The sequence below is a fragment of the Bombus pyrosoma genome, linkage group LG15 (assembly GCF_014825855.1).
Source record: "Bombus pyrosoma isolate SC7728 linkage group LG15, ASM1482585v1, whole genome shotgun sequence".
NCBI lineage: Eukaryota > Metazoa > Arthropoda > Insecta > Hymenoptera > Apidae > Bombus > Bombus pyrosoma.
The window spans coordinates 7232925-7252484 of NC_057784.1; the positions used below are offsets into that span (position 1 = coordinate 7232925).

Sequence of the window (19560 nt, forward strand, 5' to 3'; positions counted from 1 at the left end):
CAGAGAGAGAGAGAGAGAGCAAAACAATTCAGCCCCTAATTGCGCGAACCGACGTGAGAGTAAGCGGCACTGAAGGAAAAAGGCGTCGCGGCGTCGGCGAAGGAAAGAGACGGAGCGACTGGTTTCGGCTGCGCTTGGTTCGCTCATTTTTGCCGGGCTTCAATCCTTTCAGAGGCTTCGTCGCCGCCGAAAACAACCGACGATATATCACCGGTAACGCGATTAACCCTCAAAATTTTGCTCCTAAAGGGATTAGAACGGGCACGGAGCGCGAGCTGGCTTCCGTTGCACGTGCCCACGCCATTTTCGCCAGGCTAACGACGCCAAAGTCTGTCCGGAAGAAACTTTTGCATATCGCCAAAACGAAACGACGACTCGGCCATTAAACGGCCGTTTACCACCAACTTTCTCTTCGTCGTGTCAAACACGTACAAGCGGCTTGAAGACATCAACAAACCCTCGCAGCGTGTATCGCGAGGAAATTCGTGATAACAAGTCGACAAGAGTAGGTCGGCATGTGACAGGTGGTAAGCTCCGTTTCTTGAATGGTCTTGAGCTTAGAGAAAAGGCCGGTTTGACCTCTGTCTATCTGTCTGCTCATTTTCTCAACTATTGTTTCTTGCCATCGTCGTGCAATAAGCGAGCTTGCGGAGATAAGGCTCGTCGATATCCTGATAAGATTCGTTTCTCGAAAATCGTATAGATCGATCGTTCGAGTATTTAAGCGACGAACAAACTGTGGATATTTGTCCGTTTATTCGGAATTCCCAGATGGTAAAGTACACAGAATGCATGTAGTATACGAAAATACACGTATCTACGGTAGAATACTCGTTATGATTTTTAGTAGGAAAAACGAATCTCTGTCTAACTTTTATTTTCGTAATCGTAGCCATAAATTTGCCTAACAATCCGCACTTTGATTGTGAAATTGAGGAATTGGTAAAAAGTGGAGTCGGTCAGTTTCGCTTCTACGAGCTTCGAATATACGTGGATATAGTTATACTCTTATTATTATACGTCAGCCAATAATATATTCAACGCACGGTTTCGACCAGCCTGTTTGTTCGAACATTGTTTCGTGTTCGATTTCTGAACGACGAGAGGGCTGAACCCGATCTTGTACACGCGTTTCCGCGAAAGGAGCTTCTATCATTTCCAGTGCTAATTTAGCTGCCGCTATTCCGCGCCTTATTAGCGTTATCTTCTCGGACAAACCACCGGCACGCAACGCGGTCGCAGTTCATTAACCCTTCGACCGAGCGATTGTTTTCTGCGGAGAGCGCGAATGCGTTTCGCGGTTTCTACGGTTGAAATTGAACGCTGGATGAGGAGGTTTGTCGGAGGTGTTTAGCGTATGATCATCGGGGCGAATGATATTCCGCTTTGAGAGAGAAGATTCGTTTCATTCACGCGAAGTATTTTGTAGTTGGCTGTTAGAATTGAAAGCTCTAAACTCAAACGCTGGTTCGTGGGAACATCTTTTTACGGTCGCTCTGAAATTCGAAACTTTGAATTGATTACGAATGGAATTACGTTCGAATTGAAAAACACCATCGCCACACCAGAATTCGTCACATCCTGATTTAATACTTCTTTTTTTTTTATTTATTGTTTGTTTACATTTTACAATTTGTCCGTTAGGACATTTGGTAAAATGTTATAATTTAATATTTGATAAAATATAGCATGTGGATGGTTACCCCCAGCGGGACTCCATCTTCCAGGTTGTTTATTGTTCTATTATGAGGTCTGCAGGATGCTTCTTCTTCGGTCTTCTTTCTATTATTGTTTTATTCGTTTCAGCAACCAGCTGATTTGGGTGTGTTGCAAGTCCTTCTTTATATTTTTTTGCATATCTGGCGATTTCCTCTTTGACTGTTGGAATTTTTAAATCTTTTCGTATGTCTTCATTTCTGACGTACCATGGAGCGTTAACTATTGTCCTTAAGATTTTTGCTTGCTCTGTTTCTATTTTATTTATGTGACTCATTGCTGTCATCCCCCGTAGTGGGACTCCGTATGTCCAGATTGGTTTGATTATTATTTTGTATATATTTAGTTTATTGATTATGCTTAATTCAGATTTTCTATTGATTAACCAGTACATCTGCTTCATTTTTTCACGTATTCTGTTTGTTATTGATTTTCTGATTTAATACTTATCAACATTTCTATATTTAGATTCGAAATATCCAAATTTCGGCTTTGCCGAGACTTCCGTATCTCCATTTACATCTAAATTTGGAATTCTACATCTGAATCCGAAACATGTCACAATTTCAAATCCGATAAAATTTCTATATCTCGAATGGGAGTAGGGAAATTTCAAAACTGAAATTTCTATCATCTCGATTCGAGACATCCAAACTTCTGATTTATCAAAATTTCTGTATCTCGATTGGAAACAATCGAATCTTAAATTTAGCGAAATTTCTGTATCTCAGTCGAGTGCCTCGAAATCCCAATCTCGACGATTAGTTTCTCAGCGTTACATCACAGTACCCCGCCCTTCCGCAAACGATGCAAGTAGAGGTCCGACTGTAAGAATCGAGTGGAAAGGTCGCGTCTAATTTACGACAGCATATTTCAAGCATCGATTCCGTGGCTACACGATCCCTCGGGAGGTGGTTGGAGGAGAACCTCGTCGAAAGAAACGATGACCGAAGGAGCCGAGGTAGAAAAATAAGAAAAGGAAGAGGAAGAAGAAGAAGAAGACGAAGGAAGGAGCGAAGAAAAGGATGGTGGCAAGTTTAAAACGTTCCCCTTCGTACGGTTCGGTCGGCTTATCGTTCCGACTCGATCTCTCGCGAGTTACATTCGCGGCGGTTCACAGATTGAAATCGGGCAAAATTCGATAGGAGGGCTGGATGTATCTTTCTATGGAAGCCAGAGTCATAAACTCCACAACCAGATAGAGGTTGGATGCTTGTTATTTTTACACTTGGGACGCGTTATTTCAGATTCATATCCAACACCGCGATACAGACCTGGATGCGCTAGTTCTTTTACCTTTTGACCAGTTACCTGTTTTTGACGAGTATGCTCGTCACGAAGAAATGGCAATATTTTCTGCTACGACCATTTCCGTCAGTAATAAGATTAATAAACAAAACAGTTGCTTTACTCTATAAAAACCATTATTATAAAGTTAAGTGTTTTAAAATTAGTTTCTAGTTAGTGTTATTAGTTAACAAGGCAATCAAAATAAAGCAAATAAAATAATTATTAACCCTTAGAGTGCTGAATACTCGGAGCCTATGCCATCCGTACGGACGGCACGCTGCCATCGCTGACGATCGCTGTGGACTGAATACTTTTTCGCTGTACTGAACTCTGTTGATTGACTATTCAAAGCGCAAATCGTAACAAGTTATAGTAATTCTTTTGCACGAGATTAAATGATTCAAGAGCGTTATTTTTTAGTATTAATTATTTATTATAAACATTGAAATTTACAATAAACTAGAATTTGGGTAGTAAACTAGAAAACAATAAACTAGAAAACTAAATTTAGTAAATATAACACGAGTTAATAATTCAGTTGTGCGTGAAAATTTCAAAACAATCATTCCTTCTCTTATTTTTCACACAAACAACACATTTTCTTCTTTATAATTGTGTTGTGCCGGCACGATTATCCTACCAAATGTCCAAATTGGACAAATTGTGAATGCAAAGTATTAAATAAAAGAAAAAAAAAGAAAAGACAGTTTCTTCGAACGCGGCATTAACATTGAAATGCATTTATATTTATCTCACACAAACGTAATAGTATTACTTGTGCGTAGGTGCTCGGGAAAATTGACAAACGCATATATGCGTCCTTAGTCCACACCGATGGCTTTCGCCAGACGCATATATGCGTCCTTAGTCCACACCGATGACTTTCGCCAGACGCATATATGCATCCATAGCACTGTGAGGGTTAATTAATAAAGGGGAACGATTTTCGACGTTAGAGTTAGGTTTAAATGTTCTACATTGTTCGAATAGCAACAACTATCGATCGTGATGTTGCACGAATATATGTTTGATTCTATTTCTTTATTTACTTATACCATGGATCACTATATAATAGTTTCGTTGACTTGTCATCGAATATCATGCATGTTTATTTGTTTTATCGGTGGTTATTTGTTAAATGTAATATATCAAACACATTTACTGCTCGTGATAGAGATACAATAATATGTTCGCGTAAATCAATATTGATTTTGCAGCAATAAAGAGAATATAGAATTCAAATGAAACGAATACGTTAACAGAGGAACAGGCAATTTCATTTATTCGACGTTAATCGAGAAAATCTGGCAAATAAAAATTTTCAAAATCTCATCGCCAATCTGCGTACTTTTTTCTTCTCTTTTTTTTTTTCGTTTTATCGACGAATGAAAAAGATCGATCGAATGGAAAGAGAGATTGACGTTGGTCGATCGTGGAGGCAACGTGTCGTCGCGTGCAACTTTTTATCGGTCGGCCTGCAACTCCGTGGCCTGTCTTACGTAGCAGAACTTCATAAGCGGCGGAGAACGAGCCGGAAGTTTGCTAACGGGCTGACTCAGCCGGTCCCTCTCTCGTCTTCGGCGAATTCGCGGTAATACGCAACGACGATTCTTGCTGAGGGCTCGTAAAAATGTTCCACCTCTTCCACCTTCTCCTTCAGATCTCGTCAAACGTCGCGACCGAAGCAACTAGTAACGAACGTGAGTTCGTGAATCGCGATCGAAAGACCGCAACTTGTGATTATGAATTTATTCTTCGAAGTACGCTTAGATTTATTATATTTGTAAAGATATAGGAGGGATTCGGAAATACAAATAATTTCCTTTATTTAGCACACAACAGTTATATTTTACACTCTGAAGACCTCGGAAACCTACTTGCGCGCACGCTTGTTGTCAACCGACTCTTCCAGATGCTTCTAACGGTTGCTAATCGTCTTTTGTCCCAGCTAAGGCCTGGACGCTCTCCGACGCTTACACACACATTCACATGTACAGTGTAAATGTATCATCTTCCTAACAATATTCATTGTAAATCTACGAACGAATCCTTTTTTAATCATTTCTTTCCTTATTTGCGAAAATATATGTGTAGTGCCCTCATATTGATTTTCTCATTATTACGTTTATTATTGTTGAAGGTCACCGCTTTTAAGAAAACTCTACATCTGGTCTTTTTAGCTTTCTAAAGCACTGAAGCCATCGACAGCGTATAGACAAAAGACTGGGACGAAGGCAGACCATAAACAGTCGACAAGCGACGTTGGCTTTTTCGGTTATAGAGTAACACTGCTAGCTAGCGTGCGGATCTGGACCAGCTCATATTATTATTTCAATTTTTTGTACTTTTCACTTCCGTATTTCAAATATATTTTTCTACCTTATAATTTATCCACGCGTCTCTCTCATTATACGTCTAACAACCTCAACAATTATTACGTTTAATATTGTTATATTTTATCCATATCTTTCTATCTGTGATTTCACAACGTAACTGCTGCGATAGAATTGTTTACGTTTCTATTATTCTTGAATAAAAGAGTGCACGAGTCAGTTATATACCGTGAGAAAATCCGTATCTTCTCTTTGATATCAGACAGCCAGGAAGAAATAGAAAAGAATTTTCTTGTGGTAAAAGATAAGATAAAAAGCTATGGCAAAAGTCATATGCAAATAATGAGATTTCTCAAACAAGACGATACGTTGTTTGAATGATCGATCCACTGCAAATGAAACGATATCTTCGTTCATTCTTAAATTCGTTTTCTTCTTCCACGTAAACGATAAACTTGGTTTCAAAACGAGAAGATCCAACGTCCTCTTGTTATTGCAAACACCGAGGACCATCGATCTAGGCGTTCTTAAACGAATGCACAGGGAAGCCTTAGCTAATTACAAAGTTAAATTAAATATTGATATGCGAGGATTCAACTTCCTCCGCGAAATAGCTTGTGCCTGGTAGAGAATTTTGCGCCAGTCTCTCGGATACGCGATCGCCCTGATCATCAGAGTGGCTAGTAAACAGACGATATTTAAATGAGCAGGGCAACTTTCGTGTAACCAGAAAGAAAGTTGCCAAGCTGTACCAGTGATATCTCTTCCGGGTCTCAACGGGGTTCAAAGATTGTTTTAAGACTCGTGATACTAATCGTTTCTCGATTCTAATGGCTTTAAAATCAAACCGAAGAATTGCAACTGCTAATTAACGACCAACCGCTAGCTAATCAACCGTTTCGAACTCTTCGAAACTAATTCATACTTGTTCACGATTAGTACCAATCTTGTTGTTTAAAAATCTTTCCAGCCAGGAAGTGCAGCGAATTTCGAAATGTAATAAGTTTAGAATCTTTGAATTTTCTGTCTCAACGGAACTACGTATAAATCGTAATTGTTTAATTTGAACGAATTGTCAAAATATCACAAGTTTAGAATCTTCTGTTATCCAATATGTAAATTGTAATTTCTTCTTTTATTTTTCTATAACGTCCAGCGTCTCGCACAAAGCTGCGTTTCAAAATAAGACTTAAGGTTTCCCATTTTAAAGAAAACCCTTTCACAAAAATAATTTTCAAGAGGATGTACAAATAATTACTTACCTACAGACTTGGAATTCTTCAATTTCTTGACACAAAAGGTCGCTCTAGAGGGATTTCATGTAAATCTAAAATTCCTAAAATTTCGTTCTTTCGTTACATAGCTACACAATTTCAAGTTCGTATCAATTTTCCGAATGTCTCAGAAAATTCCAATTCTAGCAGTCATTCTTATCTACCGATATCGAACTCGAAGCCGTGACATTGAAACCGAAGCATCGTGGCGATGAGTCGCAACAGTTGACTCATAATTCGTGGATCGTTCCAATTTTACCCTCAACCACGAACGATATTTATACGGACAAGCCTCGCTCGATCCAAGTTCTCCTAACGAGCTGACTCAGCTAACCTTGCTGCTTCATCGCTTTGGAAATCACGGAATTAGAAATCCCTGGCTTAAAATCGTTCCATGGGTGCAACGACCAAAGCGTTGTCCATATTACGGCCAACTTTATGTCGCTTTCACATGACCATGATCGGTATAATAATCTACCGATACGATACTGATATCGACGATTTTAAGCTTGCATTCTCCGAGGTTCCAATCTCCTATCTTCCTATACGTATTATTTTCATTAATAAAAAATTGTACGATAATCACGTGATATAGAAAGCACGCGGAACGCATAAACCGCGATGCTAACCACTCGTCCAAGTGCTAGAAATAGAAGAAAGTGGCCACACTTTTGTAATATTCCTTTTACGCTTCAAGATCCGCTACAATTTTAGACGAACTGTGAATAAAAGGCTTATCTCTCTTTAAAAATCTGAAACTTGCAAGTAACTAACGAGCCTCGCAGAAGCGAAACCGATCAACTACAGTTTTAACGCATCTTTTAGTTTCATTGCAGAAGTACGCCACTAATATTCCGTTCTCGACGGACGAACCATTTGCTTCCATAAGTTCGTTCGTCGCAGGAACATGGTAAAAGTAATTGTAAATTCTAAGGTAAATTAAAAAATAGCGTCTGTAAGGTATATCGATCGGTTTTCTGAAGGTTTCGATTTATACAGTTGATCAATGTGGCTCCTGAGCGGCCCGATCGTACTCGTTACTAAAAGCGATAGTTACACTGCGGATTTTTATGCATTTGCGGGAAATTTGAAAGTGAAAAATTACGCGCAATGCACGTAGCATGGAATGATATATACAGTGCTGTGGATAATTATAGACTCAAACACATTTTTTGCGTTATTCCTTCAATATTTCCAAGGGACCACCGGTCGTGCCTGGATATGTTAAGAGAAATTGTTTTAGCAAAAGTCAAATTCGACGCTGTAGGATATCAGGAGATGTTACATAGCGAATCATTGGCTCTCATAATCGAAATAGAGGACGAAAAGTCGATCTTTCAACAAGACAATGCTTCTACTCGTACAGCCGCCACTATAAAAAAAGTGGTTCAAAGATTTTGGAATAGAATTATTACCGTGGCCAGCGTTGAGTCTTGATCCGAATCCCATCGAGAACCTGTGAAGAATTTTAGCAAGAAAAGTTTACGATCAGGTGAAACCACGTATAAAAAAGATCTTGAAACTTAGGAAAAGAATAAAATCCACGTGGGCGGATATTCGAAACGAAACTCCAAATGAGTTTAGCGGATAGCGTACCTAACAGATTAATAGAAGCAATCAGAGATAAAGGAGAATTCATTAAATATTTAATGAAAACGTAACAAAATTAACGTTGCCTTTGTATTTCCTCACAGCGAAGAACACAATTTTAGGAGGAAATTTAATCTTTTCCAGACTTCGAAAGAAGAAGATTTTTGTTCGTTTTATCTCCAGTTCTGTCGCGTATTATAATATGAAATTATGTAAACGAGTTTGCCAATTTTTGTTTTAATATCATGAAAAATCTAAAAATAGGATTCAGTTTATAATTATTCAAGGCACTGCAGTGATGGATAAAAGGAAGTTTAAAATTGATACATTATGAAATGTAGTAACTTTCGTACTAAAAATTGTTCACAACGTTGGTAACAGTCATCTATACAGATATTATATTTATTCATTGCTCTCATTAATCCTCCTTCTGCACACTGGGTCGTTTGCGATCGGTAATTTTAAGTAATTTCTCATTCATTCCACATCCATCTCTGTTTAAATTTCGCTTTGTCTAGAGAAACTAGGGTAACATGTAGCGATGAAAACTACTGGATCATATTTATGTGAAACTTGCGAAGAAACTCGAAAGTGTATTCAAGAATTTCGAGGGATTTTCAAAAACGCGAAAACGTGAGAAGAACCACACGAACTGGAACGATCCAGTATGCAGGCGACGTCGGTAAAGATAAGGTTGCAAATGGAAGATTAGATATAAATCCATTCAGTGAAAATTAAATTTCATAAAAATGTCCCCCTCCGCTGTAAAATATCCAAAGTATAGCGCTTTCTGTAATATTTTGAAAAACAATCTTCCACCGAGTTTCCACCTTTTTGGGTTCTATTTTCGAACATACGAATTTGCATAAAAATCCACAGTATAATAACGACGATAACAATTTTAGTCGACAGCCGAATGAAAATGACCGGATCCTCCTAGCGTGCAACATCGATTGATCATTTGAAACAGTAAGCGATAGCATGCGATAGAGGTAAAGCAGCACTTACCGGACTCCGAGACAGAGGGACTGCCTGCAGACCTGTCGGAGTTCCTGGAGCTGGCCGTGGAGCTGGTCGACGAAGCCGTGCCGAGAGAACACTCGGAAACGCTGCGCCGTTTGGAGAGAAGAGCCGCGGCCGCGGCAGCTCCAGGACCGCAAGAGGAACCGGTTGGAGCGCTCGAGCTTAGCCCATGGAGGCCGTGGAGGCCGTGCAACACGTGCAGGCCTGTCTGGTTTGTCAGCTGCTCTAGCCGTCGCCTGAGGAACCTCTGCTCGCGAGACAGCTGTTCCTTGTGCACGGCGTGCTTGCGTTCACGCTCCTCCAGGCTCTGTAACCCAACGTTCATTCCCATTATGCATCATGCAACCTCGATTCAATCCCTTTAGGTTATATCATCGAGGCGTATATCTCTAATATAGATATATTCGTTGATTATGATATTCGGTCGATATTAAGATGTTCAGGCGGTTGAATTGTCAGAAATTGTCAGTGGATGCTTCATTTAAAAATTAACATCTAGATTTTTGGATGTGTGGATTAATTTGGCTTTTTGGTTTTAGGGGGGGGGACTTTAGATATTCAAAGTATTTAACGTAGAATTGAGAGGAGAAGTCTCGCGCATATCGGTGAATATTCTTTTATACGTTTTCCTTCTTCTTGTTTCTTTTTTCTTCAAATTTAAGAGAATTTTTAACAAAACGAGAAAACATGACGAAACTGAGTCTACAATTAATTTCGAAATCCATTATTATTTTTTACTCCATTTTATTCCATGATTATTCTATACTTGTTCCAGCAATGCCAGTATTCTCATTAGAAAATGTACTTTGAACTAAATTATGTTTCACCGCGTTTCCATCCCAATACTCTGTTCCTCCTTAACGTAATTCTAAAGCAGGTAGAAACAAAATAGCCCAAACGACGTAATATCATCCCCTGAAATACTCTAACGTATTTCGATAAAACTTCCATAAGTCAACTAACCATAAGACCCTAATAGAACAGCGAGAACAGCTTCCAACAAAATCAATTTGCCACATGGTTTTTCAAAGAGAGAGGAAAAGCAACGAGGAGAAAAAGAGAGAGAGAGAGAATATCATAGACGTTTTAATCTTTCGAACGTTCGTCCCCTGATTTATCATGCTCCTGTAAAAAATTCCGCTACAGATAATCCCGTTGGACGTTAGCCCGGGATCGGAGTATTTTTTTAATGCGTTTACGGGAAACTGCGCGCAAAAGGATTTCAACGTTAACCGCGTTTCTGTTCATGGCGGGACTCGCGGCAATTGGCTTCTGCTTTTGTTCCATCTTCATTTCGAAGATTAATTCTGGTGAGCGGATACGAAACTGCTGAAAAATCGCGGAATTAATGGGCTGGAGAGGGGGATTGGAACACAGTTCGCTAAGCTCGCGAGGATTACAATAAAGCCGCAGCTAATTCGAGGGCTCTGACATGAGATTTAGATAATTTAAACTTCTCATTGGGAATGTTCGTTTCGTGTTAATGAACCGGGCATGGGATATTATTTTGCCTGGTCAGGGAATCGTTCAAAGAATTTCACGTTCTATTAATAGCCAAGGGAACGTCCAAATGAACGACATTCTGTTAATTAAATCGGGAAACAAGAGCTGGGTTTCGATTCGTTAATCAGAAAATTTGTCGCACGAATGGGAAATATATCTCTGGTGTTCGTGACATCCGAGAAATCTGAAACGAATGCTTGTTCTTGAATTCGTATATCCCAGTTCTACTTTGATTTTAACAGGCACGAGTTAGCTTCGGTTAGGAAATATTTTAACGCTACATCGCAGATAGACAACCGTGCGTACTTTCTTCCCGAACTTAAACAATTACTTGAGTATTAAAAGACACGATCGTTCGTTATCTAAAGCCTATCGTTTATCGTTTATCGTTTAATTCATAATCCGATCTGATACGATGTAAAAGAACGCAACGGGATTGAAAAATTTTTATCGAAATAAAAATTATGAAATCCTGTTATTCCCAAAGAAATATATCGAATAATCAAGTGAAATACGCCGTAGTAATAGAAATTTTCAGTATTGTTAATCTTTTCACAGATATATTCTTGCTATTAAATATTTAATAGTACGAAGGGCACAGCTCTCAGGATACGAGAGCACGTTTTTCGCGCGATAAAGGTAGAGGGAATAATTCCCAGCAATCGACTGCAACGAGCTTCAAGGTTCGTTGTCTGGGCTATATTAAAACACGATTTACACTCGCGGTCCAATTACGATCAAGATCCGGTCAACTACCACTCAGCACTTCTCGAACGCGCAGAAACACATGGACGTTCCATGGTCACGTTCCAACAATTTCGATAGCGTTTAGATAAATTTATCACCGTTGACCGCGATACTAAAGCTACGATATCGAAACTACGCGATAACGATTGCAGAAAATATAATTAAGCTTAAACCCAAAATTTCGTTGAGTAGCCACGGTTAACCATAATGCCGGGTAAATACTCGGCAACGAGTATGATCGGTCAAAGTACTAAAAAGATTAATCGGTACGAACGATGACAAAGAATAAAATGACAAGATCCAGACAGGTTTGTACAAAAGCCCACGAGACAAAGGTTTTTCGAGTTGCACGAGACAAGGGAAGAACACCGGTGTATCAATACTTAATTTAACTTTATAATTAGGTAGACCGTCGGTTCGTTGAAGAACATCCGAAGCAATCGCTTTCGAACGAACAACAGTCGTTGGATTCCCATCGCAATAGGGGTTCGTCGCTACTGTTGAAGGAAAAGAAGCAACTTCCTGGCTGACCCAACGCGATTCTCTTTGACTTAAATGAAAAATGTTTCCTGCCTCGGCGATGCTCCTTTTAAGCGACTTCGATACTATCGGATCTCTCCATCGAGCGCGGAAAATTAAACGAATGACGCGAAATAATACTACAGTTTCCCTTTGATCAAACACGAGGAATTTGGAACTCGTTACCGAAGAAAATATAATCACGTTGTAGGATTATTAATCCGTTAATTCGTCACAGAGATTACTGAGAGACAACTTTTTAAACGTGTAATTTTTCTTTCTTCCTAGAAACCTATCCTCCTTTGAACGCATTATTACGATTATACTTTTAACGTTAAGATTAAGATTACGGTCCATCTGAAATAAATTAATCCGCTGTTTAAATTTCTAATTCCATGTTGAGAACGGTTCAGTAGGAAACCTACATTCTTTGTTAGCGATTTTTTAAATGCAACAATCTATAATCCCGTGGAAGCTAGCATTTCGATAAGATAGATATAACACCGAAAATTGTCGCTACTAATGATACGATACAAACGATAACTGTTGCTACCAACCAACGCTACTAGCTACAATAGTAGACTGTTACTTTCGGATCGAGTGTCATTTTCTCCATACTGTCTGGAAATAAAAACGAATGTTGCTGAACCATTAATCTAGCTCTTAGAATTACCTCGACATCTGAGAATCCGACTTTTCTGTTTCCATTGGAAGATACAGCAAACTGCAATTTCATCGGAAACATCATACGCAATTTTGCTTGAGAACTGTCTTGTACGAACGAGAACGTATTACTATCTTTTCTATTACACGGAAAAAGGATGCCAGACGGATTGTCGATATTGCTAAAGAACTATTACGTAAGATCGAGCAGGACGATAACAACAACCAGCGTAAAAGCGTCATCGCGGAAGAACTAGTCGGACTAGATTCAATTAAAGAAGACACGAGATATATATCTTGCGTTGGAGAAGAGACTGCTCCGAGTAATTAAGGCGACGTATCACGCGATTCGAAATTAACAGTTGGTTATATCGATTTGTGCCCTTTTTCCCTCCTCTTTTTATACGTTCAAGATCAGATCGATCGAATATTCATCGAGTTTCATCTATTCGTGTCATCTTACGATTGTTATCCCCTCTCTGCGATCTTTCCGTTCTTTTCTTTTCTTTCTCTTTTTTCTTCGTTGTATCGTCTTTATTAATTTACAACAAATAGAATTTATGACATTTGAAACTGTTTTCTAATATTGCTCGTTTCGTTTGGCATTTATATTCGTGATATGTTTCGCATAGATATAATTGAAAAGTTTAATAAATATCGATAGGCATCAGACTGGAACGCGGTTGTGAATTTCGAGAATGCGCTTGTGAATGCGCCTGCGAAATGAAAATGTAGAATGTTTGATCGTGACAATGCGCGCACAGGCAAATGTGAAAATAATTGCGAATTGTGTGAAAGCAAATGTGAAAACAATTGCAAATCGCGTGAATGTCACTGTGAAAATAATTACGAATTGTGTGAGTGTAGACGCGAGAAGAACAGCAAATTGTGTGAATGTACAGGCGAAAACAATTGCAAATTGTGTGAATGTAAACGTGAAAATAATTACGAATTCCCTTAACAAACATTGTACAACTCTCTTGACCAAACTCTCAAATTTGACCAATGTAATCACGACGGTGTTGTGCTACGTTATAGTGCTAATCACAGTTCAGAATATTTTACATAACACAGCGACTCCGTGCTGCACAAATATCGTATGTCGACTTTTAGCGTTTTCAAGGAAAACAGTTTCAAAAATTCAATGATACTTTATAATTAAATAACCACTTTTATTTGTCCTTTATCAGAGGCATTATAAAATTGACGATGAAAATTATGCGTCCTTTTTAGGAATACAAAATAACAAAGCCTGTTCATGGTTCCAGAAAATATCTGCATAAATGCGCCGATACGGAAATATTCTTTTTCACGAATTTATTACGAAATAGAGTGGAGATGTGATCATTATACGCCATAAGGAAACAGCCGAGAAATATTTGTTGCATGTAGGAACTAAAATTTCATAGAAAGTAGACGTACGATATTTGTGCAGTAAGCCATCGACGTACGATAATACGAAGATGAAAATTTTGCACGACAAGCGTTCGAATACTTCCGCGAGTCGGTGTATTTTCTAAAAGTCACAAACTTCGTTATTCAACGAATGATATCCAATTCTCACATCCACCCATTTATTCGTCAAGATTCAACTTCCAGTGTTTACGCAACGCTCGCAGATAGAAAACTGTGGTCACTCGCGAGGAAGAGGCCATCCGCTTCCGGTGTAAAAGGCGCAACGATCGGTGAACGCGATTGGACGGCTTCCCGTTGCATCAGCGACGCAGCAAGAAGCATCGATGTGCGTCGCTGTTTTCCTTTTTTTCCCTCCCCCATCTTCTTTTTTTTTCTTTTTGTCCGGTAATCGAGTCGAACGCGTTCAATTCGTTCGAAATACAATTAACGCGGACGACGACGACGCGACGTGTGAACGTCGAATACGTACGTATATTTGCGCTGGCAATCCGATTAACCGTTTCAAGGTGGGGACTTTTACGGGGCTTAAATCGATTCTACGTCGAAACTCCCGGAATTTCTCTCGTTTTTCTCTTCTTCCCCTTTCTTTATCAGTGCAGAAATCTCTCTTTTAACGTCTTTACGTTGTTACTTTGTATTTCAAAATTTCCTCTTTCCAACTGTGCATCTAACTTATGCGGAAAATTCGAGGGGAATTCGTAATAGAAACACTGCGAATTTCTACTATCGCTACTATCGCTAGAGCGTCTTTTGTTCGATACATTTTTCGATTTCTCTCGCAACGATTCTTTTCCATGTGCCCTTCCTTTTTATTTCTAAAGTTACTTCCCCTTCGTCTGTGCACCGACCGCAGTGTTGAAATTTCCTTTTTGCACGTCGTCAGCTACGTACGTATGATCGTTCCCTCGTGATGTTTTCCTCGATCGACGTCGAACTCACGATCCTACAAACGCAGTGTCGCGGTGTATCGAGTCTGCAGGTTCTATGCGTCTAATTATTCCGAGAATTTTTGACGATTAACACGTTCACTGCCATGGGGGTCACCGGTGACCGGCGACGCAGCAAATATCAAAAGGACAAATAAATAAAAAAATAAAAAAAGGACAATCGTAATAATCGTCTACAACGCCGTGGGGGTCACTGGTGGAAAACCTCGCCACGAAAAATGCTTCAAGCACGATTCCATAACTCATTTTATTTGCTGCAAATAATATTTCAACATAATATGCGTCGCATAATGAAAAGTTCACGTCGACGCCTTGGGCAAACCATGGAAAATTCGTCTGGCAGTCAACGTGTTAAGAACAAGGTACACCGATTCGCTTTAGCGGAGACTTTCTTTCTGTTACGGTACATCTCGCGGACTAAATTCGGTTGCGATGATTGTTGAGCTACTGGCTGGACCCGAACAGCCAATCGGGACTTGACAGAGGATAAACGAGCAGCTGTTACGATCACAGCGGCTTACAATTACATATGGAATTACGGATATTGGTTTGTCGACTTAAATAAAACGTGTCTTACTTCGTCACGCTTCTCCATTCTCCTTCGCTTCTGGAATTCCTTCCTCGAAAGCCTAGGGATTTCTAGTTCGTAGAATTCACCTCGGAATACTCTCTGTCTTGATAGGATTGCTTGCCAGCACGTAGAAATTCTTCTAAGTCGCAATTTAATCACGGTAGAGTGTACCTCGGCAAGGTACTGCCGAAGGGAAGCCGGTAAGGTGATAGATTATCTCCCACCACTGATCCGGAATGGACACTGTCCACGAAAGTAGTTGGAATCGAAAGGGAACCACCAGAAACGTTCACGGTAGTCGAGTAGTCGTCGGAAACGATTTTGGGTAAAGTGACCACTAGCAACCACCGAGTGACCACAGTGAACGCTGTCCACGGCGAGCAATCGAGCAAGGGTTGCTAGAGCAAAGTAGCTTCAAGCACTCTTCATTCGTGCGAATCGAAGACTATCCAGGAAAAATATTTATTTACCCATCTTGTAGCATCTGCTTGTTAACGATTATATACTCGTACTCGTTAGAGTCGATTATCTTTTGTATATAAATTAGGGTGGCTACGAGAAGCACATGGACACAGCCTTCTTTTTCAACGAAGATTTTTACCGAGGTTCTGTACATTTCATTTTCGTGGTATCAAATTTTGGTAACGATACGACGTTAATCCTTTCGCGGTCGAATATTTATTCCGCCGACAAGGTGCTCGAAAATGGATGAATTTTCCAACTGATTGATTATACCGTGTGGGGCTATGCTACGTGGGATCCGTAAATTTACGACTTTAGCATGACGGATACGCATCTCACAGAATGTATTATGATCGTTAGAACAGTGAAAGGGTTCGTGGCTACTTGGATTTAATTAATATCGGTATATAGAGACTATGGATAGATGCAAGGCACTGTGCGCTTAATACGTTCTTTATCTCCCGACACGTTCGTTTTTATTTTTCAAAGTGATTTTTGCCAGATCTTTGTCAAAATGATCGCTGAAGCGTAACCTTTGAAACGACATATATTTGCGAGCGTTAAAAAATGCCTACGCTGCACACAAGGGGAGAAAATGGAACGAGCGTACATACGTATTATAGCGGTACGATTCTTTTGAGATTCGAGAGAAATCGATGAAGAATTGAGAACCGACGAGAGAGAAGAGTGCATTATCTGCTATTTACTAGGACGGTACGTATGAAATGACGAAGCTGAAAATGACTTCTCCGAGGTTCGACTACAATAGGCCAATACCATTCGTTAAAGTTTATCACCGGTATATCCTCGCTAACAGTTAAAAATGAGTCTGGCCATTTTCAGGAATTCCATGTATTCAATATCAACGTCCGCACAAAATTAAACCTCCGGGTAGATTTCCATTTCGCTCGTCCACCTACTCTTCGTCGAAACTCGCCCTTTCCCTTTTCCCAAGAAAATCCGCAACAACCCGGCGAAACAAAAGAAACAAAGGGCGGAAGAAATCGAAAGAGAAGCGAAAGAAGAAGGTAGCATGTAAATAAGCGCGAGGCAAGAGGAAAACGGCGCTGCATAGAGCGTGCGCGATCGAAGAGACGAACTAAGAGAGAGAGAGAGAGAGAGGAAAAAAAGAGAGAGAAAAAAAGGGAGAGAGAGGAATTGAAGGAGTCGTCTGCGATTTATGACACCCTTCCAGAACACTACACGTTGCTCGGCTCCCCTGTAATCACTTCTTCTCTGTTCGAAAGAGAAGAGAGGAACGCCTGGGAACAAGAGAGCCCCGGGAAAAAGCTAAGACGCGAGTCGACAGGGTGCAGGAGATACAAAGATAAGCAATTGGCGCGAGCCGTGGAATGGCAGGGAATAATGGCGAGGGTGGCGATTAGAAAGCGGGACAAAATTGTCTACGACTTACCGAGGACCAACGGGACAAAGGAAGCGTCCGGTCGGTCGCGTCGTTGATGAGAAAAAATGCTGGATAAGGGGGCGGAACAAAAGATACCGTTGGATACTGTGTTGCGACGTTGAAATTGTAGAGTTAATGCGTACGCTCGCAGGGGATAGTTTGGAAATTGGTGCGCGTCCGTTGCTCCGTTCCCTTTCATTTTGCTGCTGGTTTCTTGGAGATTAGGGTAACTTGCAAAGTTTCGACAGCTCCAGTCTGATAAAGATTCGTTGGGTGACCGATTATGTCTCGAAAATTAACCGAGAGGTAATTACACCGGTTAAGAAAGTTTCTATCGCGGTGGACGTTTCGCTGAATCTTATGTACTTTTCTACAGCTACCAGGTTTTACACGATGCTTACATTTAAATTTAACTTACAATATTTAAATTTAATTTGACAGTACAATTTGATACGATGTATGGTGGAGGATGAGTTTGAGCTTTAGCAGGGATTTAGGCTGTAAAGTGTTTGATCGAATTATTCGTTAAATATTTAAATAGTTCAATCAAGCGATTCGTCAAACGTTTGATCGTTGTAATTGTTCGATCGAACGAATTAGATATTTACAAAACGATCTATAAAAATCGGTCGAAAGCGTCAGTTACCATTTCAATTACGCGGATAATTTATTGTCGAGTGAATGAGCGTGGAAGAACGCGCGAGACGGTGGATAGAAAGCGGCGCGATTAGAGTTTCCCGGCACGAAACGGTGGAAGCCTCGCTTTTAAGCCGGCTTCCGCGCATTTTACGACAGTAGCCAGGGCTCGACCGCTTCGAAACCAACCTTATCTACGTTGTAAACTCATATCAAGCCGAAGGAAGAAGCACAGGACAGTACACACACGCGCGTATCGAACGATGTCTCTTATCTGCAATCCTGGTGACCTCACCCTTTCGATCCTTTTATAGCTGGCTTTTCTTAGGCCACAGAATGTCTTTCGGTGAGGATATTTCGAGCCAATTTTGAACTCTTTTTGATATGTAGATTATCGTGCGAAAGTGTTTAAATGCTCGTTCATTCTTCGCAGAATTTGGTTTCATTATGGATTTACATATAGATAGACAAAGGAAGATTTAAAAATTCTCTTAGCAAGTTACTGTTGATGCGATGGTTCTGAAGTTCGAATATGTGCGGCCTGCATGCTAAATTGATTAAAATAAACAACCGATTTTATATACTTTAAATACTACAAAGTTGATCCACTAATCTCGAAGATCAAGGAATTTCTTTTTCCTTTTAGAATCGAATCTCCTTCAAAATGGCAGCAGTTGGCTCGCTTTTCGATCCGAAACGAATCATACAAACGCGTTGAAACCTGTCACAAGTCACAGAACACGATTCAACGAACAAATCCTGAAGAGACGAAGTTCCAAATCGTTCCAAGATTAATTCCAAAAATAGAAGAAATTAATCGCCTATTTCTTAATCCGAAAAAAGCCTCGAGAAGCTTCGAAAAATTATCCGAATACTCCAAAATGTCTCGCGACTCACGGGAAACTCGCGGACCCAACGAAAGCAGATTCCGAGGGAAGAAACTTCCCAAAATCTCCGCGAATGCTTTTAGAAAATCAGGAATGGGAGATTAAAGTAATGCAGAGATAGCAAAGGCAGCAAATGTTGCGCGACGGCAAATCGAATCGACGTCGTGTCGAGCGAGAATCCGTAAAACGGACCTGGAAAAGAAAGGGACACGTGGATTTTTCCTTTTCGGCCGCTTCCGCCACGAAGGAAAGTGAAATGGATCGCGTCGAGGCGTGCGTCTGCTCGATTTAAAGAAGTAATTTGCTTCGGTGAAATCAGCTCGCACCGACTCGTTGGACTTTCCTGCGACGAGCGAACATAAATTCTTCCTACGGCTCAACCGTATCCCCGAGCCGTTGCTATATATTTTCTCTCTTTCTCGTTTTCTCTCTGCCTCCTTCTTCGTTCGGGGGATATTTAATGTCCGGGAACGGACGCTGCCGCTTAGCGACAATTGCGTTTAATTGTCAGGAAAAAAGCATCTCTGCTTCTGCTCTCTTTTTCCTTCTGCTGGCCTCGCGTTTGCCGAGTCCCGGGC

General features: G+C 40.2%; 1 protein-coding gene across 10 annotated transcripts in view; it reads right to left on the reverse strand.

Moving 5' to 3' along the window:
* The window catches only part of LOC122575621 (max dimerization protein 1-like), a 234691-nt gene that overhangs the window by 85112 nt on the left and 130019 nt on the right, over window positions 1–19560 (reverse strand). For all 10 annotated transcript variants that reach the window (XM_043744807.1, XM_043744805.1, XM_043744804.1 and 7 more), the window contains exon 6: window positions 9212–9533. In XM_043744807.1, coding sequence (XP_043600742.1) covers window positions 9212–9533 — 322 coding nt within the window. The remainder of the gene's footprint in view (window positions 1–9211; window positions 9534–19560) is intronic.